Consider the following 16081-nt stretch of genomic DNA (forward strand, 5'->3'; position numbering starts at 1 on the left):
AAATTGAAAATATAATGAAATAATTGAGATTGAAAGATTAAAAAATTTGTAAATAAAAGTGAAAATGGAGAAAAATATAATAGATTTATTTAAAAAAATAAATTAATTAAAAAATAAAAAAAATTAAGTACAGGCCAATTTGCCAATTGGCTGGCAGAAGTATAAGCAGAAATCTACTTCTGTCGCAAGGCATTTGCTTCTGCTGCCTTGCGGCAGAAGCAAAAAATAAAATAAAAAATTTAATTTTATAAACAGTATCAGGTCGGGCCGGGTCAGCCCATGAGCCTAATATTAAAGCCCTAAGCCCGGCCCTATAGGCCCATGAGCCTAGCCTGGCACTCTACAATGTCGGGTCGGGTTTTATCGTGCTCGAGCTTTTTATCATGCTTCGGGCCAGACCTCCATTTGCCCAGCCCAATTGACGTGTCTAAATATACAAATGACAACTGGTCGTAGTCGTTGGCAATGGCTACTACCAGTAGTTGTTGCTATTTTCAAAAGCCAGAAAAACAAAAATAAAAAAATTAATTTTTTATTAATTTAACGCACAATATGAAGGTCGGTCGGGCTTGACACGACCCGCTAAAGTGGCAAGTTGTATGCTTTCTAGCAAAGCCTTTCTAGTGTGCTTTAGGTCGGGCTAGTCCCAACGCGACCCATTTGCCATGTCTAGCCACAAACTTCATTGGTCACAATCGTCAGTCAAATAGCACCATGAAATATATTTCTCTCGTATCTGAAAGTCATAAATTCTTTGTTGATCCACTATATACTCGCTACAGTTCTCAACATTGCCTAACATTATCATATTTATATACATAAAAAAAAAATTATGTTAGACTAATGTTAAATTACGCTGATTACTATACGAAATGTTCTAATAATCTCAAATCTAAAAAGCACATACACCATTGTCAATAAGAGAATCAATTCTACAAACAATACGGTTACCAAATTTGACGCCTCCAAACCATTTCTCTCAAGAATGGATTTTTATGAAACATATAAAGGCCATAGAAAATAGAAATTGTATCACCATTCATAAATAGCTAAATAATGGCTTTAAGCCTAAATAATAAAGAAAGTACTTAGCTGGAAATGACCTCTGAAACCTAAATACATGAAGAGTAAAAGTCAATACAGGAGGAGATAGTTAATCCCACGTCAAAGGCTAAATGACTACTTTCCTCCAAAGGGTTGATGCAACAACAAATTTTCATCATTTAAGTTTGAAATATTCAATTTTTCATCGGTCATCCAAATTAGAGAATTTCATTTAGTTTCTTTTATCATTTTTTAAATATAATAACAAAAATGTTCTCATTATTTAATCCAAATTTCAATTATCAATATATTTTTAAAATATTATCAAAACTACACAAACAATCCTATCAAAAAATAGAAATTTAATTAATCAATTTATCCTCCATTAATATTTATTTTACAAAATCATCCTCCAATAACTATACTTATTATTTGTTATTTTTCTTTTTCTACAATATTTTTTTTTTTTTGGTCTTATTTCTTCTCCTCCTGTTGTTATCTTTAGTGTTTTACCACCAACTTTTGGTCATCCTCTTTCTACTCCTTCCATCTCTACTAGCAATATCGTTGCCCACCATCCTTTATCTCTTTATGTCATTTTTACCATCAACCTCTACCAATCATTTTTCTGCTCTATTCATCTTCACTTGTAACACCATTGTCAACAATCGTCTTCCTTTTATTTTCACCACCAATCATCTTCATCCTCTTTGTCCTCTCATTATTTTCACTGGCAATACTGTCAACACTATTGGCCATCCTTCTCCTCCCATTATCTTCACCACCATTCTTCCATTTTCTTAAAAAACTTCAAATAGCCTTGGATTTACATTTACTTGAATCGAAAAAATAAAAAAAGAGTAAGATAAAGAAGAGGAAAAGATAGATTAACATTTATTGAAAAGAAATGAGTGGAAGAAAAAGATAAAAGAGAAGGAAATGGGAAAATATGTGAGAGAAATAAGAGAAAGAGAATTGATGTTTATTAAAAAGAAATGAGTGAAAGAAAAAGAAAAAGAGACAATAATGGAAAAATGAGAAAATAGAGAATGACAAATGTATAAATGCTATATGGTTGTTTAAAATTTTTCTTTTTTTGTATTGTTATTTTTAATTTGTGTTCAAATGACATTTTTACCACTTCACATAATAGAATTTATTAACATAAATTCTATTCACAAATTTGACTTTTCGAACATAAAGGGTGAAAATGTGTTATTTCACTAATTGATCATGTTACATGTAAAAGATTAGAGATAGTTTCATTCACAAGAGAGGTAACTCTTCCGGTTTTTAGAATTTTCCTATCATTCTTCAATTATGCAATCTTTCCCTATCTGGGTTTCAAAACCCCCATTTTTTCTTGGCTTTACAATAATGAAAACCACGTTGTTGTAAAAAGATAAGAATTGCCTCTGTTTCAAACGTTACTTTCTCTATTGCACTGTCATTCAAGCACCAAGATGAAGTTATAGGTTATTTCCATCCCTTTTTATTTGATTGTTAAGTTTTAAACTTTTTTTTTTTCATTATTTTCGAAAACTATTAATCATAGATAAAAAAAGGCAATTAAATTAATTATTGATTTCTTAATTTTGTATTGCATTTTTATTCATTTAATGATACAAATAAAGATATAATATTTATAGACCTTTCATAACTCTTCAATATTAAAGTTAAATCCCCGTCACAACTTTAACCGGCAAAAGGTTGAGACCATGTCACTTTTAAATTCTTCTAGATTTATTATTATTCTCCAGACAAATAATATTATATGTATTCACTTTAAATATAAAAATTAATACATATTTATGTATGTCATTATGTGATTAGATTTTTTTTATTTTAATTTAAAATCATTCAATCATACGATAATAAACATCAAATATATATATTTGTATGTTTAAAGTACGTATACATAATTTTATTATTTTCAAAAATCTTATAATCCATTATTCAAATTTCCTTTTAAATATAGAATAATATTATACTTTTTCACTTTGAGTGTATTATGCATTTAATATATATTATTATATAATTAAATATTACTTTATTTTTAATTAAATGTTAACTGTACATGAATACATAACAAAACTTCGATGCAACCAAATTATGGTCAAAATTGCAACATTAAATCGATGACGTTGAATGGAGTAGCAGTTAGGTTTGAAATTGATAGCTTAACCAATGCACGTTTTCCATTGATTAAATAGGATAGATGTGGCCATCTGGCTATTTTCAAAACTTAATTTCAGCCACACCACCTGACTCTCTTGCTTGTTTGATCTAGATTTCTTGCTTATTAAGTATACACTACACATCATGCCACAATATATATTAAAACAACATTATTAAGACTAATATTTTTTATTATCTCTCATTAAATGAAATCATTATTCACACGTTGATTCTATCCATTAAATATGTTCAAATCAAGTCAACTTACATATAAAAGTATGATCAACATTTATTTAAATATTAGAACATGCCATTCTATCTTCAATCAATACATTCTAGAGTGTATAAGGTAAACTTAACTTACATAAAATTGTTGTATAAACATTTTACAACCTCAATAACTCATACCCAACATATAAAGACGCAATTGCGTAAATAATATTTGTTCTAAACTTGAAATTGTTCCAATTGAACATCTTTAGCCTTGAGAGGAACATACTCTCCCAGATAAACCTCAAGATGATCGGCTAAGGAAGACTTATCAATATTCTCATGGTGATAAGACTTGCAAATGAAGTAAATAATTGTTTCAATAACAAGCCCTAAAAGAATCACCATCACCACCAACAAGAAACAAACAATTCCCACCAAAATTGCTACCCCAACATTTGGCGACAATCCTAGCACCACAAAATTCTCAAACAACACTTCAATCCCTCCCAAACAAACACTTAACACCACAAACATCCCAGTTGAGATCCCCATTTTTCCCTTGATCAAATTCTTGCTCTTCTTCAACGCCTTGAACCCATAAACATCTTCCAAAACTGAGACGACACTCGCCAAATGCCAAACTATGTTAATATAAACTAACCCACATAAGTAAAAAGCTAATAAAACAACTCCTATCAGAACTCCAACGGTGTTATCTTCAAGAAAAATTACCCAAAACACAAAGACACTCCCCGCAACAACATGATATAGAAAAAGCAGGACGAAACTCCAGAGAAAAGTGACCATGAGGCGCTTCCAGACCTTTGGAACGACACTCATGACCTTCTTGAAGGTGATATCTTTGGCGGTGTAAATGCAGGCGATGGTGTAGACGACTGCGGAGGTGGAGAGGAGAGCGAGAACGAGGAAGAAGGTGAAGTAAGCGAATTTGAAGAGCCAGAAGGCGGTCCATTCGGAGGAGATGATGTTGGAGAGTTTGGAATATTTAGTGGATCCGACTTGGGTTTCTTCTAGGGCGCTTTCATTGTGGAGAATTTTGAAGAAGAGGAGCTGGGAGATCTCTATGTGGGCGAGGTAGATGAAAGAGAGGGGGAGGATGAGAGTGAGGGTAATTTGAGAGAAGATTTTTTTCCATGAGGAGATGATCCTGAAGGACTCCTTGAAGATGCTGAAGAAGCTGAGAAATTGAAGGTCTTCTTGCTCTCTATCCATGGAGTTTAAATTTTCTGAAACAATCGGAGATTTTAGATGAGGTGGAAGAAGAGTGCAAGATGTAGAGTTATAAATATCACAGGGAAGAACTGGAGTTTCACGATTACCCTTGTTCTTCATAGAAATTACAAAAGGATTTTATGGATTTTTTTCTTGAAAAATAATATTTAATACAAGTTAATTAATCTAAGCATTAAAATTGCATAATTTTATTACAGTTCATGTCTAAATGAACTGTGTTTTTTTTTATCATATATACAAAAATCATAAAAAATAAATAAAATAATAAAAATTTTAAATAATTGTTGATAAGCGTAGCGAAAAACATTACAGGGGTAAATGAGTAATTGTGCAGAAAGTCAAGCAAACAATCGTTGACCAAAATTATAATAAGTTAGTGGACGACGACGAAGCATCCAAGGCAAAGAGATGACGATGGCTTCCAAGAAAATGCAAACGAAATTGACCTTGTAATGTAATTGAAATTAAGTCAGTGGGTCATCAAAAAACTCCTTCAGGCCCCAGAATTGTAATTTTCCACCATTGAAATCTGACTTAGATGGCTGTGCAGATCCGTTTTATAGGGAATTTCATGTCTATTTCCTCACTTTAGCCCCAATTCTCTTCCTTTGCTACATTTTTTAAATTTAAATATTTATCCATTTATTAAATTTTGTTATTATTATTAAAAATAAAATTATTATTTAAAAAATTTATCATAATTTGAAAAATTAATAATTTTCTCCCTAACATAGTTTTAAATAAGAGAAATTATATTAAATAGCCAAAATTAAGGAAGTCTAAACGAAATTACCCAAAACAATCAGGTTTAAGCAAAAATACCCGAATTTTGTGAAATAACCAAACTACCCTTATATATAAACAAAGAAAATTTTCTCATTTCCCACGGTTTTCTTCCACGGTTCTACTATGCAAAATTAAAGAAATCTTTCGCTCTACAGTCATCCCACGGGCGAAGAGATTTCTAGCGATTTTCATATTTTTTGACGACTGAAAATAGCAAAAAAGGTTAGTATATCTTCCATAATCTTGTTTAAATCAAGTTATTGTTCATATTATTGAGATTTGAGTGAGATTTTGCGGTTTGAAACTTTAGGGTTTTGATTTTGAACAATGCTTAAAATGTTTTGATTCTTGGTTTTTTTCGTTGAATTTCTTGAGGGGTTTTGTGTTATAGCCTATGTAGATTTGATTTGTGTTGAAATTAGAGGCCAAAACGACAAATTTTTGGTCGAAAAATAAGTTTGAAGAGATCGGTAGTTCGACCATGGGAACAGTGTATCCCACGGTCAGGACGAGTTCTCCCACGGTCATGTGAGATTGATCGTGGGTTAGGGGATTAAGTAGCGTTTTCAAAACATTAGGGAGCTGGCGGAGAGTAGTTAGTCCACGGGGGGTGTTTATGAAATTTACCATGTGACAGTAGGCTAATGCCATGAATACCGTGGGTTAGGGGGAAAATTTACTTTTTTGAAACTGCAGGGGCGTTAAGAGATTAGAAAATTACTGAGGGGGCAAGGGATAAATATTGGACTTGTTTGTAGTAGAAATTTTCTCAGGAGGTAAATTGATATTTTTCATATTTAGGGTTTCTCAATGTATAGTTTTTGAATTTTATATCTGTTTTTTCTATTTTAGGGTTTTTCAATATGTGGTTTTTGAATTTGACATATGGTTTTTCGATTTTTGCACTTTTTTTACACATTAATTTCAGCTCAATATTTCGGTTTTTTTATAGGATATATCGATTCGTATTTTTAAATTTCAATTTCGTTTTTCTGAATTTCACCGTTTTATGATATATCAACTTGTATTTTTCAGATTTTAGAACGATTTTTTAATTGGTGACATTCTAACGTATTTCAACTTATAGAGTTCAAATTTCAATTCTGTTTTTTCGATTTTCGTCATTTTAGGATAAATGGACTCTTTTTTTCAGATTTTCTAACGATTTTTCGATTGTTCACATTTTATGGTATTTCAACGTATAAAATTCAAATTTCAGTTTTGTTTTTTCGAATTTCACTATTTTATGATATATCGAGTCGTATTTTCTAGATTTCCGAATAATTTTTTGATTGTTGACATTCTAGGGTATTTCAACGTTTAGAATTCGAATTTCAATTTCGTTTTTTTTAATTTCACCGTTTTAGGATATATCGACCTGTATTTTGAAGATTTTCGGATGATTTTTCTATTATTGATGTTTTAGGGTATTTTAAAGTATAGAATTTGAATTTCAGTTTTGCTTTTTTTTTATTTTCGCTCTTTCTGAATATATCGACTCGTATTTTCAAATTTTCGACTGATTTTTTTATTGTTAATATTATAGGATATTTCAACGTATAGAATTTGAATTTTCATTTTTGTTTTTTCAAATTTCAACGTTTTAAGATATATTGACTCGTATTTTCTAGATTTTCGAATGATTTTTAAGGTATTTCAACGTTTAGAATTTGAATTTCAGTTTCATTTTTTTGATTTGCGTCCTTTCAGGATATATCGACTCATTTTTTCTAGATTTTCAAACGATTTTTTTATTATTGACCTTCTAGGATATTTCAACGTTTAGAATTAGAATTTCAGTTTTGTTTTTTCGAATTTCACCTTTTTAGGATATATCAACTCGTATTTTGAAGATTTTCAAGCGATTTTTCAAGTGTTGACATTCTAGGGTATTTCAACATTTAGAATTCGAATTTCAGTTCTGTTTTTTTGAATTTCATAGTTTTAGGTTATATCGACTTGTATTTTGAGGATTTTTGAATGATTTTTTCATTATTGGCATTCTAGGGAATTTCAACATATAGAATTCGAATTTCAGTTCCGTTTTTTTTATTTACACAGTTTTAAGATAATGAAATATTATTTTCTAAATTTTGTCATTTCCTTTTTTTATTGTTTTTTATTTTTCATCTTTCTATGCTTTTTTTATTACTACATTTGTTTACATATTTGTTTTTTTATGAATGTCTTACGAATTTTAAAATTTTTGCAGGATATTTCTCATAAAAGAAAACGTGTTGAAACCGAGCTGCGAATCCCTATGAGTCTAGACACTTTCAGGAAGAGGTTATATGTCATGCACAACACACCACATTATCCAGGATTACATCTACACTGACCCCGGAACAGTTTCAACTGTTTAAGAAGACATGTTTCGGGCATCTCCTTCGGCTACCTAAAACCAAATTTTTTGGGATATTGGTTCATGCATCTCCTTTCTCTGTAGTCTAGAGCCTACAGCCATAGGCCTTCCTGGAGTTGAGGACCGTACTACCCATCCTATCACCGAGGAATGTCCCCCATTAGTATCATCTAGTATTTCCACATTAGATGTTGCATTGGCGCACTGGGGTGCTACAATTTTACATGAGATTTCCTGTTTTCGCGACGATATGTCTTCACAAATGACTCGATTACGCAATGATGTGTCCTCTTAGGTGGCTCGATTAGAGGATTGTCTAACTCGTTTGGAGGATATTGTCACGCGTACATGTCCAGCCCCAGTCGATCAGGTTGTAAAACCACATCTCATTTATTACTTATAAAAATTGTATTTCGTTATTATTTTGACAACTATAAATGATTCATATAGGATAGGCATGACGGTATCAGGACAACCTCTCCCATTGACAGGGCAATACCATCCCATCAGTCACATGAGGTCTGTATTTAATTTCAAAAATATATTTAATGTTAAATGTTGTTACTATATTATGTTTTTGTTATATATGAAATGTCACTGATCAAGTTATTATTACTATTACCTTAGGGTAGTCGCCACGAGGGAGCACAGGTCGGCTCTTCTGTTGCATCACCTGTCCGATCTGAGGTATGTCACTTATCAATGGAACTCTATTTTTATGAGTGTTTTGTTATCGATTAATTCATTTTATATATTCGAATAGGGTCTTCCTTATGAAGGCCTTTCGGTCGAACCTCCGGTTTGTAAATATTATATTTCATATGAAATATCATTTACCATTTTGTTCTTTTCATGCATATAGGGGACCCACATTGAGATATTATCGATTGAGGGTTCTCCTCGAACACCTTCCTCAGAAGTTAAGGTTATGTTTTTTAAAGAAATTTCATTGATCGATTTGTCTTTCCAGTTATAATGTTTATTTAACAATGTTTTGTCTCTTTTTTAGGACGAGCAATTATGGTTACTTGCTGATATCCCGAGCTCCAGCAAAAAGACAGTGGATATAAGTTCACAAAAGGAGGACCTCTAAGAGGACGTTTTCGAGGCAATCCATATTGAGGTATATCAATTATAATTAGTATATAAATATTCATATATATTGTTCATTGAGATTTTCAAAATTACAATTTTGCAATCCGTCGAGGGGGCATGCATGGTGGACTTGACCATGATTCAGGATTCTCCAGTCAAACCTCCTCCAACATACATGGAGAAGGTAACATTAATCGATTAATGCATAATTGTTATGTAGGATGAAATAATGAATTAATAGTTGTATGTACTTGCAGCTGATTCGTACAACACATGGTTGGATCATCCGAAAGGCGCTCGTTCGCACCCCATATACAAATCCAATCAAAGGGAGGATGAAACGACAGCTCAAGACCATTATATCCTCTGCCTCAAAGCGTGAGGAATCTTTCCTCACATGGTCGATTATGGTGTACGATTGGGAGGTATCATACTCAGAGAATATGGGGTCTCTTGAGCGACGGATGCAACCATACACGACATTCATACCCGCATTATTAAAGGTGATGAGTTTCTAGACAACTTCTGGGCAGACTCTACAACGTGATCCCCTCGTGTTACATCGAGCGACGGATGTCCCTCAGTAGGAGGAAGGCTTCGGTGACTGTGGCGTGTTTATGTTATGTTTTTTTTAGTGTTTGGTATTTTCACGGAGTGTCAATTTTCCCCGAGAGTCGTCTACCTCTATGCGTCAACGTTTAGCGTCACAGTTGTATTTCCACTATATCGAGTAGATCACAGGTGTATATTTAGTTAGCTCATTGTTTATTTATCGTTTTTCATATGTTCTTATATATATATTTATTGTATGTATATATTTATTATATGTTCATATGTGTACGATGTACTTTATCTATCATTATCTATGGATATGTATTTGATTTTATTTTTTAAATAATCTTGTCACGAAAATAATTATATATGATTTGAGTAATGTTACTATCAAACATGAGATGAAATAAAGAAATACTCAAACAGCTTATTCCAACAAATATGAAATAAAGAAATTATTCACACTAAAGTTATTACATCACATGTGAATACAATTACACATTTGAAACAATAATGAAAATACATCGGTTACATATCACTAAAGTACAATAATGATGAATCATATAACTAACAAAACTAAATATAAGCTTGTCAAGATCTCGACCCTTTGCCTTTTCTGGATGAACGCTACGGGGCAAAGCTCGGGACGAGTGCTGGGCTTTTACATTGGGTTCGTACATGTCCTGATTCATGGCAACAACTATATAATATCTTATATCAAAATGTATCTATCTATTTTTAATATTTCATTAAAAACATTCTTACAATGTTTAATATTAAAATACCCCCTATATTTTTCTAATATTTCATTTAACTCTATATAATTATCTAACAATTTGTTTAACAACTTTTTATGTTACATTGTATCAAAATGTATCTATCTATTCTTAACATTTCATTTAAAGCTTTCTTACAATGTTAAATATCAAAATACCCCCTATTTTTTTAACATTTCATTTAGCCCCCATACTTATCTAATATTTCATTTAATACCCTCATATGTTTCCTATTATCAAAATACATCTATTCATTCTTAACATGTTTTTAAATCCTTCATATATTATGAAGTATTAAAATACTCCCATGTTTTTCTTAACATTTCATTTAACCCCCTATAATTATCTAACCTTTCATTTAACACCATTTTATGTTCTCTTGTATCAAAAAATATCTATCTATTCTTAACTTATTATTTAAATCCTTCATGTATTATGTAATTTCAAAATACCCCATATATTTTGTTAATATTTTTTTACCCCCTATAATTACCTAACATTGCATTTACCACCCCTGTATGTTGTCTCATATCAAAATACATTTATCTAGTCTTAAAATTTCATTTATAATACTCATACAATGTTTAATATCAAAATGCCCCTCATATTTTTATAACATTTTATTTGACCCCCCATAATTATCTAACACTTTATTTAACACCCTTTTATGTTGTCTTGTATCAAAATATACTTATCTATTCTTAACATGTTATTTCTCTAACATTGCATTTAACCCCTATATTATTATCTAATATTCAAGTACCCCCTTTACATGACATATAAACTAGATTTAACAAATAAAATTAAGCTTTTAGGTTAAGATTCGTTCAAATACTTTTTTTTCATGAATAGCCTTTTTTCGATTAGAATTTAGAAATATGAACTTTTTTCGTCCGAACGAACCCGTACTAATTGGTATTGAGTAAAAATGAGAGTGAGAGTGAGATAATAAGTGTGTGTAATAAGAGTGAGAGAAAGAGTTTACATAGATGTGGTGAAGGGTAATTTTGGTATTTTAAAAGAAGATTAGGGCATTTTTGCTTAGGAATAGGGAAATTGGACATTTTTGCTTATGAATAAGGAAATTGGGCATTTTTGCTTAATGGATGGGTAATTTGGCCATTTAATATAATTTCCCTTTAAATAATTACTTTTTCACTCCATTATTTAGAGTTTTTATATTTTAAAGTTAACTGTCACGTTTCAAAATTTAAAATATTGAATTTACAACTTAAAAAATTTATTTTCTCTTTTCGATAACTATTCTTCCTAACAATTTATTTTAGTGCATCATTAACCTATCACTAGCACCTCTTTTCTCTCTCAGGGGGGTTTCTACACAATGAAACTGTAATACCCTCAGATACGTTTCAGTGGCATTTACGTCTTTTAACCCTGTTTTGAGATACTTCCAATTTTTTTTAAATATATATATGTTATGTATAGGTGCATTTATATAAATATATATATGTAAATAAATACAAAAAGAAAAAAAAAAGAGAAAGAAAAAAAAGGAGATAGAGCTTAGATAAAGGGAGAGTAAAGTCAAAAAAGGCATCTCATCCCATTTTTTCCATCATTTCCGTCCATATTCCAGCAACCACCATTCTTCAAGCTTTTTCTTTGCTTTCTTGAAGAAAAAGGAAGGATTTGAAGGAGGTTAGAAGAGAAGAAAGAAAAGAAAAGAAAATAAAGCACTTGGGAAGCTTTGGTAACCAAAGATCTCCTTCCTTTCCCTTTCATCTATGTTTATATGCATGTTATGTGAATATGTTAGTGCGTTTTGGTATTGATTTAAAGTTGTCTTGGTGATAAAGGAAGCAAAACAAAGAGGAGGAAGCCAACTTGCAAAGATTTGACTTGAAACAAGGTAAGGGATATCATCCTTGATATGTGACATGTTTTAGGCCTTTGGTTCCTTGGATCTATGTTATAAATGATGATTTTGATGTTGAGGAATATTGTTTTGCCATTTGGGATGTCTATGTATATGATTTTGTTCATGGCAGAAAGTTGCATAATATTTACAGTTTTTGCCACTGAGTTCGTCCCATGTTTTGGCTGCCTTATTTGATGAATTATGAGTGCTATTATATCTTGTTGGAAAGCTCTTTGAATCCTCTTTCCAATGATATATAGATTGTATGAATTAGAGATCATTTGGACTGTTAAAGATTTGTATGAACCGAAAGGACTGGTTTACTAAATAAACAGAGGAGGCAGTTTTGTCACTGCGTTTATCTCACGTTTTGACTGCCTTATATATGGAATTATGAGTGCTATTATATCTCGTTGGAAATTTATTTGAATTATCTTTTCAGTGATATATAGTTTGCATGAATTGGGAATCATTGGAATTGTTAAATATTGCATGAACCACAAGGACTGCTTTATCAAATAAACAGAGGAGGCAGTTTTTGCCACTGAATTTATCTGCTGTTTTGGCTGCCTGATTGAATGAATTATGAGTGCTATTATAGCTTGTTAGAAAACTCTTTGAATCCTCGTTTCAACGATATATAGCTTGTATGAATTAGGAACTGTTTGGACTGTGAAATTGTATGAAAAATAAGGCTGCCCTGTCAAATAAACAGGGTTGTGAACAGTATTTCACAGTTTTGAAAAGGAAAAGAAAGGAAAGGAAAGGAAAAAAAAAAGAAGAGAAAAAAGAAAAGAAAGAAAAGCAAGAAAAGGTTGGGACTCAAGATTTAGGGGTCGTTCCAAGAGTAATGTCTGGTGAGTTATGAATAAATTTAAATGGAAGCAAAATTAGTAAGATATAAGACTCGCATGCATGCTATAAACTATGAGGGGGCACTTTACACTACACCGCCCGCAGTAGGGCACGTCTGCAGTAGGACACGTCCGTAGTAGGACATAGACCCCCAGTAGGGTCCGTTCACAGTAGAGCTCAATTCAGATTCAGAAATAGTGTAGTGAAAGAAAAAAGAGCTTGAGCTTAGAAAAGTGTCAAATCCCTATAGTTAGCTTCCAGAAAGAATCAAATAAACACCAGATGGGACAAAGTATGACCCAAATAGTAAAGAGTGAACTAAATTACCCCCTGAATCTCTTATAGAGGTTAAGATGTGACGTTGAGTCCCAAAAGTGAGTTAGAACAGGAAAAACAAGGATAGTTACTTGATTCTTTCCCCTTACTGAGTGTTCTTATCACTCACTCCCTTTTCTTTCCTGATTGCAGGTACAGGTGATTGAGGTAGCTACGAGGCAGGGTCAGGTCAGCGTAGGTAGATCCGACTGGAGCAGTTATCTTTGGTTTATATTACATGCATACAGTGGCATGTTCTTATCGACTTTTGACTTTTTGAGATTATGGTACAGTTGCATATGATTACTCCCTGTTTTCAGATGCTTTCAGATAAGTTTTCATATGAGTATATACATCTTTTGTTCGCTTCCAGATTTTCAGTTTTCTTGGAATGCTTCCTAAACACTTTTAATGATGCATTTATTTTAAAGTATTTTTAAAAAGAAAAAAAAATAGACGCTTCGAATATTAATTCGTAACATTTCTCCTTCGATGGGTAGTACTTCTAGGGAGGGATGTTACATAAACCACTTGAGATGAAGATTTTTTAAATCTCACATAAGATGTTTTAAATAGTTCAGTCTACTATTTGAAAGTCTATGTCCATTATTATATTATTAGTATTTTGGAGAAATTTTGATAGAATAATAAAATGAGATATTAATATAACATTTCTTTGCCTCCATACAATCTTCTATTTGTATACAAGAAGAAATGATGATCGTGCAATCACATGAAACAATGTATTCAAAACCTAGTACATGTCTAATGAATTTTATTGATTATGTTATCCAAGAAAAGTTGGGGATAGTTTCTATCTTATAAAGATAAAGTATATAGATAGATGATAATCTCTCAAATATAAGAAATGAAAATGATATGTCTAAAAAAGAAAATAAAAATTGCTAAAATTGTCAAGATCATCTATCCTACTACTTTCAATCTGATAGTAGGGCTTCTACTCATATTCTAGGTTGATTTGTATGTAGATGACACATTTAGTCACATGACAAGTTATTTCTTCAATGCATCTCTTATGTGTTTTGTTAAAGAGAAGTTTGACCATGTGACAACTACCCCCAATTTTAATTGTGCAAGTAAAGCTTCAAAATCTTTTCACTTATAAAGACAAGTGGACAATCAAGATTCTTGCTTGCAACATGACGCAAAAGTGACATTTCCAGTTTGCATTTAATATGTCACACGTGTGTGTCATACGCTATCACAATGACTCAAATTATCATAATTCATTATTAAGTTATGGTTCAAGTATCTCACTAAATTGTCACCACATGTCATTGACTCAACTTTAACAACTAGGGTTAATTCCCACACAGTCCAAACTCATTTATTAAAGACTATCTAGAAATCACATCCTAGATTCTTTACCTTAAAACCATATTAAGCTTTCAAACTTTTTTACAACCTTAGAAATTTCTTTAAAACCCTAAAATTTTCATCGACTTCAAATTCTAATAACTCTTAAACCTTTTCTAGAGACTTCCTCATTATTTAAGTAAACATCACTGAAGTATCTTTTTTGCTTCCAAATAAACCTCAATTTGAAACTTCTTTTAATTTTTTCACAAAATTAAGGTGATCTAGCAATCACCAAAGCCTTAAACGTCTTTTCACACATTCAAGTGTTTGTGAGTGCCTCTTTATGGATGAGTAAAGACCCTACTACATTGTAAATAGTTGTAGAAGAATTCAAGATGAATTTGGGGCAAATCCAAGGTTAAAGGAACCTCCAAACACAAGTTTCCATTCCAAACCATTTTATTATTTGTACAACAACCTTTTGGTCCTATGGGGGTTGTTTGGTGATCAAAATTTTCTAGTTATATATGTACTTTGTTGCCTTGTTTGATAGATTAAGGATCACAAACACCAACATTATAGACATTTCTAGATGGCTACCAACATACACATAGGTTTTTTCATAATCAAGATATACAATGATCATTTCGTTACAATTCTACCATTCTAAGGGTATTTATCTTGACATACCTGTAAATATAAGTGCTTACAGATAAAGGGTTTCACTTGTCATTGTATAAATATGACTTAACATGAATGTATATTGACAACAATATTAACATGAGCATACTCAATGTAAAGCTAAACATATCTTATATATTACTCTTATTATAATATTATTGCTTTAGTATAGACTTTGGACAACATATCTATGTGCATTAGGATTAGGGCAACAAGTTTTGAAGACAACGAGTGCCCACCGACCTTAGTCTAACTTGGTGATGACTTCATAACTAAGGAAGAACGCTTAAATGCAATAACATTGACTTGTGTGATGAGAGGAGTTATCGCCTTATACGAATTTTTCTGCTATTTAGTGTTATATGTTAGGGGTGTAAACAAGTCAATCCATGTGAGCCATTTGAGATCAACTCTCAAGCCAAACTCAAGTTTAATGTTAGTGGGCTCAATAAGCTCACAAACTCATGACTCAACTCAAGTAAAATATCAATATAACCTTAATAGTATCAAACTTGTATTTATACCCTTAAAATCTTTCTTCCTAACTTTGAATATAAATGTGTAACTGATAAATATATAAGTTATATGTTTATATATAATATTTTAAAATAATTTTTTAAGTCGAAGTAGAGTCATTCATTCTTGCTTTGAGCTTGAGCTCAAACTTGAGCCATAATATTACCAACTTAGCGAGCTCAAGCTCTCTCCTAGGATAATTAAGTTGAGTTCAAGCCAAGCACTGCTCGACTTGGCTCTATTTGGTTTACATCC

At 31.7% G+C, this 16081-nt stretch overlaps 1 protein-coding gene across 1 annotated transcript; it reads right to left on the reverse strand.

Annotated features, from left to right (window-relative positions):
• Window positions 1-3669: 3669 nt before the first annotated feature.
• Window positions 3670-4788, reverse strand: LOC123199651. Its single transcript, XM_044614683.1, has one exon. It carries the CDS (start codon window positions 4786-4788, stop codon window positions 3670-3672), a length of 1119 nt encoding a protein of 372 aa, XP_044470618.1.
• Between the last annotated feature and the right edge of the window lie 11293 nt (window positions 4789-16081).

The sequence above is a fragment of the Mangifera indica genome, chromosome 16 (assembly GCF_011075055.1).
Source record: "Mangifera indica cultivar Alphonso chromosome 16, CATAS_Mindica_2.1, whole genome shotgun sequence".
Classification (NCBI taxonomy): domain Eukaryota; kingdom Viridiplantae; phylum Streptophyta; class Magnoliopsida; order Sapindales; family Anacardiaceae; genus Mangifera; species Mangifera indica.